The sequence below is a fragment of the Bos indicus genome, chromosome X (assembly GCF_029378745.1).
Source record: "Bos indicus isolate NIAB-ARS_2022 breed Sahiwal x Tharparkar chromosome X, NIAB-ARS_B.indTharparkar_mat_pri_1.0, whole genome shotgun sequence".
Classification (NCBI taxonomy): Eukaryota; Metazoa; Chordata; class Mammalia; order Artiodactyla; family Bovidae; genus Bos; species Bos indicus.
The window spans coordinates 109,842,179-109,860,997 of NC_091789.1; the positions used below are offsets into that span (position 1 = coordinate 109,842,179).

The following is an 18,819-nucleotide window of genomic DNA, read 5'->3' on the forward strand; positions in this document are numbered from 1 at the left end:
CCCTTTCCCTAGAATACTATTCCCCAAGCTATCTTCATGGCTTATTCCCTCACCATCTTCAGTCTTTGCTTAGATAGCAGCTTCTTAGTGAGATCTTCCCTGACCACCCAATTTAAAATTTGAGGGAAGATATGTCCCCTGCCACCAGTATGCCTTACCTCTCTTCCCTGCCTTACTTTTTTTCCATAGCATTGGTCACCATGAGACATACTTACATTTTACTTATTTCTCTGTCTACTTCCATAAAATATAAGCTGCATACAGAGCAGGAATTTTTGTCTCTTGGTTCACTTCTGTATAGAACCTTTGAAAGTGTTTGACATGTAGTGTGTGCATGCTAAGTCACTTCAGTTGTGTCTGACTCTTTGCGACCCTATGGACTATAGCCCGCCAGGCTCCTCTGTCCATGGAATTCTCCAGGCAAGAATACTGGAGTGGGTTGCCATACCCTCCTCCCAGGGATCTTCCCCACCCAGGAATCGAACCTGTCTCTCTTATATCTCCTACATTGGCAGATGGGTTCTTTACCACTAGCGCCACCTGGGAAGCCCCTGACATTTAGTAGGTGCTCATAAATATCAGTTAATGATTTCATGAGTGAATGTATAAATGTATTCACACTACTATACCATGCTAGCTCCCCAGAAATTATGCAAAATAATAATATTTAAGTATAGGTTTATAGTGTATCTTAGCAGTGATGACATGGGATAATAGTATGATTGAACAATGTTGAGATTCCAGTAGATCTTGATTCTCCTTAAGAATATTACTTTTCACATCAGCATTCAATCCTCTGATACTCAGCTTTAGTTATTCTCGACTTGAGTTCCCCAGCTATAGTTATTCCTGACTTCCTCCAGAAAAGAGTGAAATACTTCCTCCAGAAAAGAGTGAAAGTGAGATACTTTCTTAGTACTTATTTTCTCCCAGAAATAAACAGTTCAGGGAACCTCCTGATTTTCCTTTGCTTTTCTCAGTTTCTTATCGTGAGGATCTTTTTTTGTTTGCAGCTAGTTTAAATGCCAAGTAACAGTGAAAATGGCAGCCATATTAGTCATTTTTAATATCCTTTGGAAAATTTGGCTTTCATTATCTTGCATATGTTGACTAATAATATTTATTTTTGGGAACTCTTATCCCTGCAATGATTATAGTTCTTTTGCCAAATAATCTGAGCTTAATAGACAACAGATTTCTGGCACCAGAAAGACAAAAGACAAAAGTGTCAGTAACTTAAATGAAAAAATTCCTGAAGACTGTTCACTACAGTGTGTTTTCTGAAGATGGAAGAATTCAATGAGAATGTTATCAAGCTGATGAGAACAGGCTTATGGCTCATGTTATATTTCAGTACTTTTCCATGTATACTTTTAAATCATTGCTGTGCATAGAAGTGGTGGTAATTTAGCAATGGCTAAAATTTAAGCTAAAGTTTAAATATGAAAAACTCCTGAGTAACTGCAATGTAAAGAAATAAAATGATGAAAATCCTTGTAGTAAGGAGTACCAAAAGTCATGACACCACTGTTTTGTGTCAAAAAAAAAGTATTATTTCTTTGGCAAGACCACAAAAAAGTCCTATTCAATCATGACATATAAAATGAGAATTTGATTAAATAGACCAATTAATATGTGAATGTCTTGAAGTTATTAAATTATACCTGTTTAATACTTTTATCTAAATTAGTGCTGTTTGCTGTAAATATTCATTCCAACAAAAGACCAACTAAGATTGTAATTTTCTCACAGATAATTAAGCTCTTTTCACACCATTTGTAGCCTTATATTGACCATAATAAAGATGAAAAGGGTATTTATATTAGCCTAATCAATTTGAATTTTGGAATAATCAGTCAACACATCGATTAAATGTGTATTTAGCATCTCGTGTGCACAATGGATAGTGAATCAAACACTTCTTTAAATGCAAGACACATTGCTAATAACATTTTTCTGAATTCATATCACATTACTGTTAGTTTCAGGTAGGATTATTTAATCTGGAAAATATTATTTTTATTCTTTCGTCTTAGTTTTATAATGCTGTGGAGTTAATATTTACTTGTTTTGTGGTAAGAGGTACGTTAATAGACTTTTTTTTAATCTTATGATTTCATCTGCTTAGAAAATATCAGGAATCATAATTTAAGCATAATTTTATTTAAAGAAAATTTTTACTGTATCATTCTCTCCCTTTTCACTTCACTGTCTGTTATCTTCTAAACTTAAGGCATGGTGAGACTGTGAAATGGAATTTCAAATGCTGTTGATATAACATAAAGACATAGAAAGATAAACTCAAAGAAGTCACACATGAGAGGCATCTCACAAGAATACGGAAATATGGGCCCCAGAAGACTAACGGGGAGCGTGAAAAGTCACTGTCGGCCAGTGCTACCCACTAGCTAGTGGGGAGGGAGGCTGCACAGGTTAATACGACTAAAAGGGCCACATACCCAAAGTGGAAGGCACAGAGAAGGCACAGCATTATAAGTGTTCAGGGTATTCAGGGAAGGGGTCAGGAAACACTGGTATAATACAAATGTCAGCTATTTAAATAGGGTTGCAGCAGACTGAAAATTTGGCTTGAGGGAAGAATATATCTAGAATGCCAAATTTGGTACTTTAGATATTAGGGTATAGAGAGTAAAAAGCTACTCCAAGCTTTTGAGTGATGCAAAATTATATGAGCAACATGCTCATGTAATTCCTTTGGACACTGTGCACAGGTGGGTTACCTGTCAGGATACAAGCAATAGAGGCAAAAAGGTCCTATAGAAGCCGGTCTGTCCAGTCAGGAAGTGACAGGGGCCAGAACTGGGGAGTCATAGTGGGAGTGGGAAAGAAGTGTCCAAACTGAGAGCGATTAAGGAAGATTGATGAGGCTTGGTGAGTGATTGGAGATATTCAGAATTAGGAAGCCTACAGAAGGGTTAAAGCCTGTAGAGTATAAGTGTTTAAATTTAATTTATTTGAGATTTTCCTGGTTCTTAGTATGAAGAGTAATTTTGGATAGTGTGCTGGGCATTTTTAGTATTATTATGTTATGAGACTATGATTCTTCTTTAAATCTTCTATTTTGGTAGGCAGTTAACCCAGTTGGATTCAGAACACACGTCTTACCCCATTTTTACACACTATGATTCAAATGCCAGTTTCGTTTTCAATGTCTTTGCAGTACTCATCTAGTCTGTCCTTCTTGTATGCTACCCAGGGGCTCACCAAGTGTTGGTGAGGATGTTGAACAACTGGAACTCATACCTGTTGTGGGAATGTAAAATGGTACAGCCATTTTGGAAAACTATTGCACAGTTTCTTAAAAAGTTAAACATATTCTTATAAAATGACCTAGCCATTCTACTCCTACATGTTTACCTAAGAGAAATGAAACTTAGGTCCATACAGAGATTTGTACATTAATGTTCATGGCATCCTTATACCTAACAGGCAAAAACTGGAAACAGCCCAGGGTGCATCAACAGGTGAATGGATAAAGAAGTTATGGTACATCTATTCAATAGAATGGGCTTCGCTGGTGGCTCAGACAGTAAAGAATCTGCCTGCAGTGCAGGAGACCTAGGTTCGATCCCTGGGATAGGAAGATCCCCTGGAGGAGGGCATGGCAACCCACTCCAGTATCTTTGCCTGGAGAATGCCCATGGACAGAGGAGCCTGGAGGGCTACAGTCTATGGGGTTACAAAGAGTCAGACACGACTGAGTGACTAAGCGCAGCACATTCAATGGAATACCCCCAGCAATAAAACAGAATGAACTATTGATACAGGCAACAATGTGGGTGAAGCTAAAATATTTAGGCAGAGTGAATAAAGTTGGATAATAATTAATATGTACTGTATTATCCCATTTATGTAAAATCCTAGAAAATGAAAACTGATCTAAAGTAACAGAATAGATCAGTGATTGCCTGGGGATGGGGAAGGGGGTGACAAAAGAGACACAAGAAAGAATTTGAGAGTGTTGGATGTGTCCATTATGGTTGTGGGGATGGTTTTATGTTTGTATACGTATGTCAAAACTTATCCCATCGTATATGTGCAGTTAATTGTATGCTAATTATACCCGAAAAAGTAAAACTTCTTCAGGAAGACAAACTACATTCAGAGTCTATCTCCCTTTCACTGTCTTTATTGTTTCCATCTGGTTTTATCCATCTTCATTTCCCCCCTGGATTACTACAATAACCTCCTAACTGTTCTCCATGCTTTTTTTTTTTTTTTAACTCTCTCCCCTTTCCAATCTAGTCTCAACACAACAGCTAGAGTATTCCTCTACATTGTCAGATCACGTCACTCCAGCTGCAAACCCCCCAGTTGCTCCATCTCCCACTCAACATAAAAGCCAAAGGCCCCTGGTGGCCTGCACCAGCCTTGCCACTTGTCTAGTCTGATCTACTATTTACTCCACACATGAGTCTCCTTGCTGTTTATTGATAATTTCAGGCACACTGTCTCCTTTGAAAGGCCTTTGCACGTAGTTGTTCTATCTGCCTAGGCCACTCTCCTCACCTCTTGGATGTCACGTTCTCATTTGGGTCATACTTTGACCACCCTACTTTAAATTGCAATGCACCTTTACCCTGACTTCCCTTTTGCTTTATTCCATAGCACTCTTAACATACTCTATAATTTCCCTTCTTTGTATTTTCTTATCTTCTCCCATTAAAATATGAATGACATCAGGGCCAGAATCTTTGTTAAGGTTTTGTTTACTTGTTAATCCCAAGTGCATAGAACGATGCCTGGCACATAGTAGGTACTCGAGAAATATTTCTAAAATAAGTACCTGTAGCATAAAATCTTCAAGATACATTGACAAATTAGAACCAAAGAGGGCAATAAGGAGAATGACAGGAGATTTGAAATACACATGAGAAGTTGGCAACTGGAGATGTTACCACAGAGAAGAATAGATTCACTGGGAAGCATGAACCCCCTCATAACTACTAAAGGGGTATTATATGGAAGAGGGATTGTGTTTACTCTGTGATTCCCAAAGAGAAGAGCTAGTCCAGACAAGCCACAGGTGGGCTGAATAAGAATTTTTTCACGTTCTTAAAATTGTAGTGGGCTGCCATAAAGTAATACTCTCCTACTGTATGAAGTCAAACAGAGTGATCATCCATCAGAGATTGAAGGGGATCCCACATGGAGAAATGGTTGGATTAGAATGGGCTTGATAAGTTTGTCCTAGTTTGAAGATACTGTGACTTTTCTTTTAAAATCCAGTTATTCTTGACAACTCAGAATGCTGAATTAGTTGTGAGTTAATTTCCTAAAGGCTCGTTTTACCTGACAAGATTGTGTCAACTTCATACCTTCATAATAATTATAATAAATTATTTTAGCCACATAGCCATGTATCTGAAAAATTACATGGACCATTATTTTAGCCCTTTGTTATTGATGAAGATGAAATACTATTTTACTATCAGTTTTGACCTTCATATCCAATTGGGCTTGTTGTTTATTTTAAATTTAGCTTCTTCACTTTTTTAAAGAGCTATGTGTGTTTATTATCTTTCATATTTTTTTAGGAGCGGGATCGTTATGCCTACAAGATTCATCTTCCAGAAACAGTAGAGCAACTGAGGAAATTCAATGCACGGAGGAAACTAAAGGTAAATTAAATCAGCAAAAAGCCAGACAGAGGCATTTGCTGATATTTGTATTCTTTTTCAGTGCCCATAAATATTATACTGCTGTTGGCTGTAGTTTTCTTACAGCCAAATTCTCAATGCCAAAATTTACCAGTATTTCAGTAAGATTTGGGTTTTTTTTAAATAATGTAAGGTAATATCTAAGTAAATCCCAGCAATAAGTTATAATAAATGGAAGATGAATCACATTTTAGAGTTATATTATCTTTAAAAATTCATAGCAGAGATATAATTACTTTAAAAATAGGAACTTGCTATTATCCACTATTGTTGAATTTTAATCTAGGCCACATTTTCTCAAACTTAAATATTTTGACAGAAAACATAAGTTTAGTTCAATGGAAACAACACAAAATTAGAATTGGAACTAGGATTGAACAACCATCAAAAAGCAGTAAAAATCCCCACAACCTTGGTCTACTAGAAAATATTTCCAGATCACTTTTCTCGCTTTTTCTTTATTCTTCCTAGGATACCTTTCTCCCATTTACCATACTCCCTATCCTCCAAACCACTGGAAAAGAAAAAAAGCACTATTACTTCATTTGGACAGCCCATTTGACTTTAAAAGGTTTTTGAGGTTTTTGAAAAAGACCCAGAATAAGATAATGGAATCTTTACAGCACTGGACAAAAATCTTAAGGGACAGCATTTCCCTCCTCCCTGCAACAAAGGAAACGATTATATTATGGTCTTAAAATTAACTCAGGTTTGACTTACTTTGATTTCTATTAAAAAACTTAACTCTGTTCTCTAAGTGGTTGATTAGATAAGAGTCCTCCTTAGCCATGTGACTCCTGAAAGCTGTAAAACTTTTCTTCATAACTATTTTCAGATACATCATAAGTTGCAATAATATTTATTCATTCACTAGTAGTTGACCCTTGAAATATGTTGTGAATGATTGCCTTCAACTCTAGATTTATAAGAATGTTTTTATGAATTTTTGGAAAACTATGTAAGCCACAATATTATCACACAGAGCCGAACTGGCCAACATATTAGCCACTAGCCACACGTAATTGTTAAAATCTAAGTGAAGTAAAAGGATTATTTTTTAATACTTATTTTTTATTTGGCTGCATCGGGTCTTGGTTGCAGCACACAGGCTTCTCTCCAGCTGTGGTACGTGGGCTCAGTAGTTGTGGCGTGCAGACTTAGTTGCCCCGCAGCATGTGGATTGAACCTCCGTCCCCTGAATTGGCAGGCAGTTTCTTAACCACTAGACCACCAAGGAAGTCCCCTAAATTAGTTAAAATTATTAATTTGTTGTTGTTCAGTCACTCAGTCATGTCTGACTCATTGTGACCCCATGCCAGGCTTCCCTGTCCTTCACTATCTCCCAGAGTTTGCTCAAACTCATGTCCACTGAGTCAGTGATGCCATCCAACCATCTCGTCCTCTCCAACTATCTTGTTCTCTGTAATCCCTTTCTCCTCCTGCCCTCAATCTTTCCCAGCATCAGGGTCTTTTCCAGTGAGGCGGCTCTTCAAATCAGGTGGCCAAAGTATTGGAGTTTCAGCTTCAGCATCAGTCCTTCCAGTGAATACTCAGGGTTGGTTTCATTTCGGATTGACTGGTTTAATCTCCTTGCTGTCCAAGGGAGATATTAATCATTACATTATTTAAATTATTAATAAATAAAAGATCTGTTCCTCAGTCACACTAGAACATTCCAAGCGTTCAATAGCCTAGTGGTGCCGTATCAGATAATGCAAGTATAGCCTGTTTCCATCACTGCAGAAAGTTCTACTGGAGAGTACAATTGTAGAGTAAGGGCAATTCTAACATGTCACTGTTGGGGTTTATTATTCCCAGTTAGCCTTTCTCCTAGGTGATTTTGCAGTCAGGAGGTTCAGACTGGCTCTTCTCTATTTACTTTAAAAATCCTCGGCAGAAAAATAATTATTGATAACATGCTGTTATTGAGATGGTGCCCAAAGAAGTTTCCCAAGACTCTGGGGTTTTGTTTGTTTGCTTGCTTTACTATACACCTGAACCAGTGCAGGCTACAAAAGAAAAAAAAAATCTTAGCCAAAGTGAAATTTGGTCAGCCATTTTCTAAATTAGTTTCTTTCCCAAAGAAGCTATTAACTATACCTCTGTCTCAAGTCTTTCCTGAAGTCTTTTTAACTCTGATGTTGCTTTGGCCTATGTGATATTACCCTGTCTGAGACTGAACCTCTCATTGCCCAAGTACAAGCCTTTTACCGCAGGGCTCAGGCTTGCCTCATCACAAGAAATACATGCTGTATTTCTCCCAGTGCCACAGAATCGGACTTGGGCCTAAAATAGCCAAAGTGGTGACTAAGATTCATTTGGACAGGAGCAAGCTGTCACAGCAGAGAGGGGTCATGTGAATTTACCACATCCCTTTGCAGGCCTATTTAAAATTTTAAGACCCACCAAACAACCTAGAATTAGGAACATCAGCAGACTTGTCATTGAGGTTTTTTCAGCTTCTGGTAAAGCTGCATCCCATTCAGTGATTCAGTCACCCTGGTTAAAGCTGGTTATACCTACTCTCCTCAAAAAACTCTTTCTCATTCTGCCACTTCTAGGAGCTTCTACAACAAAGATTGCAACTTTCCTGGCTTTCAGAGCCCACCGCCCAATTTATTTTCACAAGTGAACAGCTAGGTACCCATCCTTCTACTCAGACACTATTTTTAAGCTCATCAAATGGTGGAAACAACCTAATTATTATGATTCCCTTTGAAGTGATTAAAAGGGAAGTTCACAGAAAGCAGTAGAAAATTGATTTTGTAATTAAGTCAGAGGTAGGAAATTTTGTAGCAAGAAGAAAGAGGAGTACAGCATTCAGAGAAAGAATGGCCTCTAGAGCTACATTGCCTGAGGTGAATCCTGACTCTGACACTAGCTGTGTAACCTTGAACGAGTTATTTCAATTCTCTGTGCCTCAGTTTCCTTATCTATAAAATGGGGATGATGGTGATAATAGCTAACTCATAGGGTTCTAAGGATTTAATGAATTAATATATTATTAGCGGTTAGAATAGTACCTGTCAGTCATAAGTTCTCCATAGATAACCATTTTCTATTAATATTTTATTGTTATTTTCATTATTATTTTAGTATTTATTTAATATGCTTGATTTGATCTCTATAAACAGCTGTAATTCCTAAATGGGATGGACTGCTTAGTGGGTATAGACTACTTAATGGGTTTGGGATGAAACAGGAATGGTCATCGCACAACATTGTGGCTGTACTAATTGGCACTGAATTGTACACTTTAAAAGGGTTAGTTTTATGTTATGTGAATTTATGCAAATATTCTTCTTAAATACTGGTTTTCACTTTTGCACACTTGAGAGATGTGACACATTTCGCATACTAACAGTAACTCACTGCACCACTCAACTCACCCAAGACACTGACCATCCCTCTCTCAGCCCCAGGCATGCAAGAGGTTGGAGGGGCATGCGTTGTTTTGAAAAAGCCTCATGGGTGATTCTGATCTCAAAAAGTTTACTTTATTGAGAGTCATTACTCTGAAGCACAAACTTGTAATGGGTCTACAAAATTCCATCATACGTACACATCATAATTTATTAACCAGCTATTGGACGTGGGCATTACTTCCAGTTTTCCATGGCCATAAATACTATTGCATTGGCTCTATTTTTATTACTAAATCTTTGTACACTTCTGATTATATTGTTAGGATAAGTTTGCTACTGAAATTGTTGGCATCAGAATGTGTACATGTATTTAATAAGATATTTGATCTCTATAAATAATTCACCTTCCAAAAGGCTTATACCTGTTTGAATAAATTCTAATGTATTTTTGGTAGTAAGTTTATTATATTTGCAATTAAACCTTTTTCCCATTCTGAAAATTTTATGGAACTGTTTTATGCCAGAATGTAAAACATTATTCATTTTACTCTACTGAAATTTCAAGACTATCGCTCATTATTGGTTATAATAATGTCAACACTCAGCAATCAGAAATTGTTCCTTTCCACATTTATACATTCATTTTGGCATTTAACCTGTTCAGCAGCCTACAGGATACAACAAATCCCTGATGAGAAGATTATTTGGACAATTATAAAGCATTAACATCATTTTCAGACTATCGTCTGAACTGTAGGTTTTAAATGTTTATAGAACCCTGCATGTCATTTGAATTATCACCCATTTATTTTTACTTTCCTTTCTTTCATTATTTTATTTTATATCTGTGAATGATAATGGAAAAACTCTTTTCCCCATTTTGGTTATCAGACCTTTCATATGTTGAATTTTTCCCCTCCTTTTATTTCATACCAAGCTCTAGAATCTTTTTTTTTTTATTGGAATAGAGTTGATTTACAAGTTGTGTTAGTTTCTACTGTACAGCAAAGTGAATCATGTGTACATATACATATATCCCTTCTTTTCTGGATTTCCTTCCATTTAGAACACCACAGCTGAGCTCTATTAAACTGAGCTTAATACTTCAGTTTTTTTAAATCCTCTAGAAGCAGTGCTGCTTATATAAACTACATAGTCCTGAGCACGGGACTGCTGCTGCTGCTGCTAAGTCGCTTCAGTCATGTCTGACTCTGTGCGACCCCACGGACGGCAGCCCACCAGGCTCTGCCGTCCCTGGGATTCTCCAGGCAAGAACACTGGAGTGGGTTGCCATGTCCTTCTCCAATACATGAAAGTGAAAAGTGAAAGTGAAGTCGCTCAGTAAGTGTCCAGCTCTTCTTGACCCCATGGACTGCAGCCTACCAGGCTCCTCCGTCCATGGGATTTTCCAGGCAAGAGTACTAGATATGAGGATTGTATTTTCTCAGACTGAATATTAGGATGCATGGGACAAACTGTGTGCTCCAGGCTGTCTGAAAAATCTGTGCTCTATGGGTGTGTGTCTCTTAAGGAGGCATTCCTGTACTCTAACTCTGGGTGCCATTTACATGAAGGAGTTACGGTGCAAGGGGGGGCAGGGGACGCAAAAGGGCTGTGGGTGCCTGAGCTTGTCTATCTAGGGAAGAGGCTCAGGAGGGAATCTGTTCTAGAAACCATCCTCTTTGGTTCATGAATTAGAAAGCAAATTTCCCTGTAGTGAAGTATGTCAAAGATATTCTGTACAAATAGAAGTAATATCCTATATTTGGGTAAATTTATTGCAATCAGTTCAGGAAATGGTGAGCTGCATCCACATAATTCAGTTTAGAGGTTAAAACCATTTATTCCTTGTATATACAGAAAAGGAGGGAGATTTCTGATAACTTCCTATAATTTTCCTTTATTGATTTTGCAGATTACAAAAATATAGCCTGCGTTACTTCTCTGACTTACCAGTTGGTCTCTTGGGTTCCTGTACTTTGCACAACTGGAAAAAAATGTTGAGGAATGCTGTTTTCCAGTACTCACTGTCCAGTGCAATAGCCACTAGGCATATGTAGCTACTGGTACTTTAATTTTAACCAATAAAATGTAAAATTTGATTTCTCAGTTGCACTAGCCACATTTCAGTTGCTCAATACCACATGTGGCTGGTGGCTACACTTTGGGGCAGTACAGGCATAAGACCTTTCCATCATCACGGAAAGTTCTGTTGTACAGCACTACTACCTGCCAGAGTTCTGAAACCCCTAAGCAGCATCTTTGAGAGGCCAGCCGGGAAGCTCTAATTAGCTGCCTTTTGTCAATCTGAGCTATCCCTGGTGGTTCAGATGGTAAAGCATCTGCCTGCAATGCAGGAGACCCGAGTTCAATCCCTGGATCAGGAAATCCCCTGGAGAAGGCAATGGCACCCCACTCCAGTACTCTTACCTGGAAAATTCCATGGACGGAGGAGCCTGGTAGGCCACAGCCCATGGGATCGCAAAGAGTCGGACACGACTGAGCGACTGCACTTTGACTTTTGTCAATCTTCCTCTTTCCGTCAATTCAACAAGAGCTTACTTAAGGATTTATCAAGGACCTTTGTGCCCTAATGAAAACCAGCACTTATACCCACAGTCCTCTCACTACCGGAGAGGACAGCACATGAGCACAAAGATGGTGGGCCCCAGCCACTCAGGCAGTAAATCTGGTATCCAAAGGGCACTTTTGATTCTGAGAACTGAAAACTGTTATTCTGGTATGAACAGTTACATAAATAATAACTGACATGAGTTTGATCTTCCTATATTTTGCAAAGCAATTTATGCATTTTTGATTCTGAAATGCAGAATTTATTACTTCCAAAGTTAGTCTGGCTTTTGAAAGTTGTTATATACATTAAAAGATCATCTTTATAAAGTACTTTTACACAGACCCAAAAGGATTCCTCAGTTATTTATTCCATGCAATTGCTCTTATGCTATGCTAAGTCACTTCAGTCATGACCAACTCTTTGCGATCCTATGGACCATAGCCTGCCAGGCTCCTTTGCCCATGGGATTCTCCAGGCAAGAATACTGGAGTGGGTTGTCATGTCCTTCTCCAGGGGATCTTCCCCACCCAGGGATCGAACCTGCATCTCTTAAGTCTCCTGCATTGGCAGACAGGTACTCTACCACTAGCACCACCTGGGAAGCCCCACAATTGCCCTTAAATATAGCCATACTGACTTTACCAACAAGACTCATTTTTAATCTTCAGAGATGATAGCACAACCTCCTTTAATCACGTGTCCTGACTTAATTATGAAATTCTAGGTTTTAGAGTTGTGTTTAGACTGATACATGTAGGCTAAGCTGACTAAACTGAATGATAACTTTGGCTGTGACTGCATGGAGAGAGATGGGAGGTTCTGATTTAATCAATGGTCTTACCTCATTATCATCTAGAACCTAATTCTTAAATATAGTCAGCCTCAGTCCTTTAACATTTCTGCCTTGATTTTTCTAGCCGTTTGGTCATCTCTCTTCAGCTTCAACCTCTCCAGGTTCTCCACCCTTTTTAAGGTTTTGAGTTCAGTATTCTGAATCCTAGTAAGATGATCCTCTCTCAAATCCTTATGTCACACTTTTATTTGTGTCTCCCTGTGATGCCTTTTGCCCCCTCAGTGTATCAAAAAATGAGTAGATGTGTCCTCACCACTTGAGTACAATGCCAGTGAGTTATTCTACGTCTCATGCTTGTGTGTTTTGTATTTAGACTTTTAAAAATATACCTCCCTGCCCTCATGCCTATCAAGCTTCATGGTGTTTTTTTCTGAGTTCAGTTATGGATCACCAAAAAGGGAGTATTGGCTTTTGACATTGTCTTCAAGTCAGTAATTCATCCATGTTCAACTCTCCTGTTCCCTACTCAATAACTTTGTTGCTTCCTTAAGTGTGTACAGTAGTTTAATTTAGCAGAAGTCTGAGCTAACCATTTTTTTGTTGTTTGCTTCCCACTTCCTTAAATGAGACACAGAATCTTCTAGGGGGGAGCATTCCATTTTCATGTTTGACATATTAACTACAAATATGATTGTGCTTAATTACTTGTACTTCCCTTTTTCTTTGAATTTAGAATCTTCCTTCACATTTCTAGGTTAATTTGCTTAGTAGAAAATTGCATCTTTAATATTAGTTATCAGATTGTGAATGGTCTTAAGTCAAAATTGTTATGTTTTACTCAAAGCTTATGGGAGTATATCCTCTAAAGTAGATAGAAAAGCTTCTTTAACAAGGATTGAATAAAAGTGGGAAGGTTCAAGAACTACTAGAAGATCTGGTTTTATGTTGTTATACCCACAGGCTCTTCAATAGCAACAACATAGTAGGGAGGTTGACAATATACAATCTGGAAACAAAAGCACTCACATAAGAGTTCTCTGTTGTTGTTGTTTAGTCACTCAGTTATGTCCGACTCTCTGCAGCACTGCAGCATGCCAGGCCTCCCTGTCCCTCACTATCTCCTGGAGTTTGCCCAAGTTCATGTCCACTGAGTCAGTGATGCTATCCATAAGATGCTTATCCATAAAGAGCTCTATGCTTTCATAAATTAATGCATCTATCTTTCTATTTTTATATATAAAGTTTAATTGGACCACAGAAATAGCTGCTTTCACGCTGAATGGCAGAGTTGAATAGTTGCAGCAGAGAACATATGCTCTGCAAGCCTAAAATATTCACTGTCTAGCCCTTTACAGGGAAGTATTTTTGACCCCTGTAATAGTAAAAACCGTTGACTGAAGAAACTACTCAGAAGACCTCAATTCTATATTCTCCTGATCTGTCTCTTTAAGTTGGCAGCAACCTTAAGCGGTTAGTAAGCCCCTCTGGACCTGTTTTCCTCATCTGCTAAATACGTCTTTTTAGCATGAATCATCTTTACAGCTGACTCTCAAATTCTAATAAAATTCTATAAATCCATAATCTGTTTTGGACCCATTTTGCATTGAACTTTTGAGCCCACATGCAGTCACTGTGTTACAGTTCAGTTCAGTCACTCAGTCATGTCCGACTCTTTGAGACTCCGTGAATCGCAGCACGCCAGGCCTCCCTGTCCATCACCAACTCCCAGAGTTTACCCAAATTCACGTCCATCGAGTCGGTGATGCCATCCAGCCATCTCATCCTAATCGTCCCCTTCTCCTCCAGCCACCAATCCCTCCCAGCATCAGAGTCTTTTCCAATGAGTCAACTCTTCACATGAGGTGGCCAAAGTACTGGAGTTTCAGCTTCAGCATCAGTCCTTCCAATGAACACCTAGGACTGATCTCCTTTAGGATGGACTGGTTGGATCTCCTTGCAGTCCAAGGGACTCTCAAGAGTCTTCTCCAACACCGCAGTTCAAAAGCATCAATTCTTCGGTGCTCAGCTTTCTTCACAGTCCAAATTTCACATCCATACATGACCACTGGAAAAACCGTAGCCTTGACTAGACGGACCTTTGTTGGCAAAGTAATGTCTTTGCTTTTGAATATGCTATCTAGGTTGGTCATAACTTTCCTTGCAAGGAGTAAGCGTCTTTTAGTTTCATGGCTGCAATCACCATCTGCAGTGATTTTGGAGGCCAAGAGAATAAAGTCTGACACTGTTTCCACTGTTTCCCCATCTATTTCCCATGAAGTGATGGGACCGGATGCCATGATCTTCGTTTTCTAAATGTTGAGCTTTAAGCCAACTTTTTCACTCTCCTCTTTCACTTTCATCAAGAGGCTTTTGAGTTCCTCTTCACTTTCTGCCATAAGGGTGGTATCATCTGCATATCTGAGGTTGCTGATATTTCTCCCGTCAATCTTGATTTCCAGCTTGTGCTTCTTCCAGCCCAGAGTTTCTCATGATGTACTCTGCATATAAGTTAAATAAGCAGGGTGACAATATACAGCCTTGATGTACTCCTTTTCCTATTTGGAACCAGTCAGCTAGCTGTTCCATGTCCAGTTCTAACTGTTGCTTCCTGACCTGCATATAGGTTTCTCAAGAGGCAGGTCAGGTGGTCTGGTATTCCCAACTCTTTCAGAATTTTCCAGTTTATTATGATCCACACAGTCAAAGGCTTTGGCATAGTCAGTAAAGCAGAAATAGATGTTTTTCTGGAACTCTCTTGCTTTTTCGATGATCCAGCGGATGTTGGCAATTTGATCTCTGGTTCCTCTGCCTTTTCTAAAACCAGCTTGAACATCTGGAAGTTCACGGTTCACATATTGCTGAAGCCTGGCTTGGAGAATTTTGAGTATTACTTTACTGGCATGTGAGATGAGTGCAAGTGTGCGGTAGTTTGAGCATTCTTTTGCATTGCCTTTCTTTGGGACTGGAATGAAAACTGACCTTTTCCAGTCCTGTGGCCACTGCTGAGTTTTCCAAATTTGCTGGCATATTGAGTGCAGCACTTTCACAGCATCATCTTCCAGGATTTGAAAGAGCTCCACTGGAATTCCATCACATCCACTAGCTTTGTTCATAATGATGCTTTCTAAGGCCCACTTGACTTCACATTCCAGGATGTCTGGCTCTAGGTGAGTGATCATACCATCGTGATTATCTTGGTCATGAAGATCTTTTTTGTATAGTTCTTCTGTGTATTCTTGCCACCTCTTCTTAACATCTTCTGCTTCTGTTAGGTCTATACCATTTCTGTCCTTTATCGAGCCCATCTTTGCATGAAATGTTCCCTTGGTATCTCTAATTTTCTTGAAGAGATCTCTAGTCTTTCCCATTCTGTTGTTTTCCTCTATTTCTTTGCATTGATCGCTGAGGAAGGCTTTCTTATCTCTCCTTGCTATTCTTTGGAACTCTGCATTCAGATGCTTATGTCTTTCCTTTTTTCCTTTGCTTTTTGCTTTTCTTCTTTTCACAGCTATTTGTAAGGCCTCCCCAGACACCCATTTTGCTCTTTTGCATTTCTTTTCCATGGGGATGGTCTAGATCCCTGTCTCCTGTACAATGTCACGAACCTCCATCCATAGTTCCTCAGGCACTCTATCAGATCTAGGCCCTTAAATCTATTTCTCACTTCCACTGTATAATCATAAGGGATTTGATTTAGGTCATGCTTGAATGGTCTAGTGGTTTTCCCTACTTTCTTCAATTTCAGTCTGAATTTGGCAATAAGGAGTTTATGATCTGAGCCACAGTCAGCTCCTGGTCTTGTTTTTGCTGACTGTGTAGAGCTTCTCCATCTTTGGCTGCAAAGAATATAATCAATCTGATTTCAGTGTTGACCATCTGGTGATGTCATGTAGAGTCTTCTCTTGTGTTTTTGGAAGGGGGTGTTTGCTATGACCAGTGCGTTCTCTTGGCAAAACTCTATTAGCCTTTGCCCTGCTTCACTCCATACTCCAAGGCCAAATTTGCCTGTTACTCCAGGTATTTCTTGACTTCCTACTTTTGCATTCCAGTCCCCTATAATGAAAAGGACATCTTTTTGGGGTGTTAGTTCTAGAAGACCTACAACTTCTTCATAGAAGACTGTTCAACTTCAGCTTCTTCAGCATTACAGGTTGGGGCATAGGCTTGGATTACTGTGATATTGAATGGTTTGCCTTGGAAACGAACAGAGATCATTCTGTCGTTTTTGAGATTGCATTCAAGTACCGCATTTTGGATTCTTTTGTTGACCATGATGGCTACTCCATTTCTTCTAAGGGATTCCTGCCCACAGTAGTAGATATAATGGTCATCTGAGTTAAATTCACTCATTCCAGTCCATTTTAGTTTGCTGATTCCTAGAATGTCAACATTCACTCTTGCCATCTCCTGTTTGACCACTTCCAATTTGCCTTGATTCATGGACCTAACATTCCAGAGTACATCATGAGAAATGCTGGACTGGAAGAAACACAAGCTGGAATCCAGATTGCCGGGAGAAATATCAATAACCTCAGATATGCAGATGACACCACCCTTATGGCAGAAAGTGAAGAGGAACTCAAAAGCCTCTTGATGAAAGTGAAAGAGGAGAGTGAAAAAGTTGGCTTAAAGCTCAACATTCAGAAAACGAAGATCATGGCATCCGGTCCCATCACTTCATGGGAAATAGATGGGGAAACAGTGGAAAGTGTCAGACTTTATTCTTTTGGCCTCCAAAATCACTTCAGATGGTGACTGCAGCCATGAAATTAAAAGACGCTTACTCCTTGGAAGGAAAGTTCCTAGATAGCACATTCAAAAGCAGAGATATTACTTTGCCAACAAAGGTCCATCTAGTCAAGGCTATGGTTTTTCCAGTGGCCATGTATGGATGTGAGCGTTGGACTGTGAAGAAGGCTGAGCACCGAAGAATTGATGCTTTTGAACTGTGGTTTTGGAGAAGACTCTTGAGAGTCCCTTGGACTGCAAGGAGATCCAACCAGTCCATTCTGAAGGAGATCAGCCCTGGGATTTCTTTGGAAGGAATGATGCTAAAGCTGAAACTCCAGTAGTTTGGCCACCTCATGTGAAGCGTTGACTCATTGGAAAAGACTCTGATGCTGGGAGGGATTGGGGGCAGGAGGAGAAGGGGACGGCAGAGGATGAGATGGCTAGATGGCATCACTGACTCGATGGACGTGAGTGAGTGAACTCCGGGAGTTGGTGACGGACAGGGAGGCCTGGTGTGCTGCAATTCATGGAGTCGCAAAGAGTTGGACACAACTAAGCGACTGAACTGAACTAAAGTGAACATTACAGGTTCCTATGCAATATTGCTCTTTACAGCATTGGACCTTGCTTCTATCACCAGTCACATCCACAACTGGGTATTGTTTTTGCTTTGGCTCCTTCCTTTCATTCTTTCTGGAGGTATATCTCCACTGATCTCCAGTAGCATATTGGGCACTTAACGACCTGGGGAGTTCCTCTTTCAGTATCCTATCATTTTGCCTTTTCATAGTGTTTATGGGTTCTCAAGGCAAGAATATTGAAGTGGCTTGCCGTTCCGTTCTCCAGTGGGCCACATTCTGTCAGACCTCTCCACCATGACCCTCCTGTCTTGGGTGGCCCCACGGGACATGGCTTAGTTTCATTGAGTTAGACAAGGCTCTGGTCCGTGTGATCAGATTGGCTAATTTTCTGTGATTATGGTTTCAGTGCGTCTGCCCTCTGATGCCCTCTCGCAACACCTACTGTCTTACTTGGGTTTCTCTTACCTTGGACGTGGGGTGTCTCTTCACAGCTGCTCCAGCAAAGCACAGCCACTGCTCCTTACTTTGGACGAGGTCGCCCCTCCTGACCTTGAATGTGGAGTAGTTCCTCTTGGTCCTCCTGCGCCTGCGCAGCAGGTAGCTCCTCCCAACCACTGCCCCTGACCCCTGACGTGGGGTAGCTCCTCCCGGGACGTGGGGTAGCTCCTCCCGGCCGGCGCCCCTGACCCCGGACGTGGGGTAGCTCCTCCGGGCCGCCGCCCCTGACCCCGGACGTGGGGTAGCTCCTCCCGGCCGGCGCCCCTGACCCCGGACGTGGGGTAGCTCCTCCCGGCCGCCGCCCCTGACCCCGGACGTGGGGTAGCTCCTCCCGCCTGCTGCCCCTGACCCCGGACGTGGGGTAGCTCCTCCTGGCTGCCGCTCCTGACCCCGGACGTGGGGTAGCTCCTCCCGGCCGCCTCCCCTGACCCCGGATGTGGGGTAGCTCCTCCCGGCCGCCGCCCGTGACCTCAGAGGTGGGATAACTCCTCTCAGCTGCTTCTGCACCGTCGCAGCCTGGCGCTCTCGGTCGCTGCCCCTGACCTTGGGCGTGGGGTAGCTCCTCTCGGCCGCGCTTCTGCGCGGTCCGTCGCAG

The 18,819-nt window shown here is 40.5% G+C and overlaps 1 protein-coding gene across 14 annotated transcripts in view; it reads left to right on the forward strand.

Moving 5' to 3' along the window:
- Positions 1–18,819, forward strand: part of CASK (calcium/calmodulin dependent serine protein kinase) — a 372,938-nt gene that overhangs the window by 253,119 nt on the left and 101,000 nt on the right. For all 14 annotated transcript variants that reach the window (XM_070785242.1, XM_070785243.1, XM_070785248.1 and 11 more), the window contains exon 9: positions 5,559–5,642. In XM_070785242.1, coding sequence (XP_070641343.1) covers positions 5,559–5,642 — 84 coding nt within the window. The remainder of the gene's footprint in view (positions 1–5,558; positions 5,643–18,819) is intronic.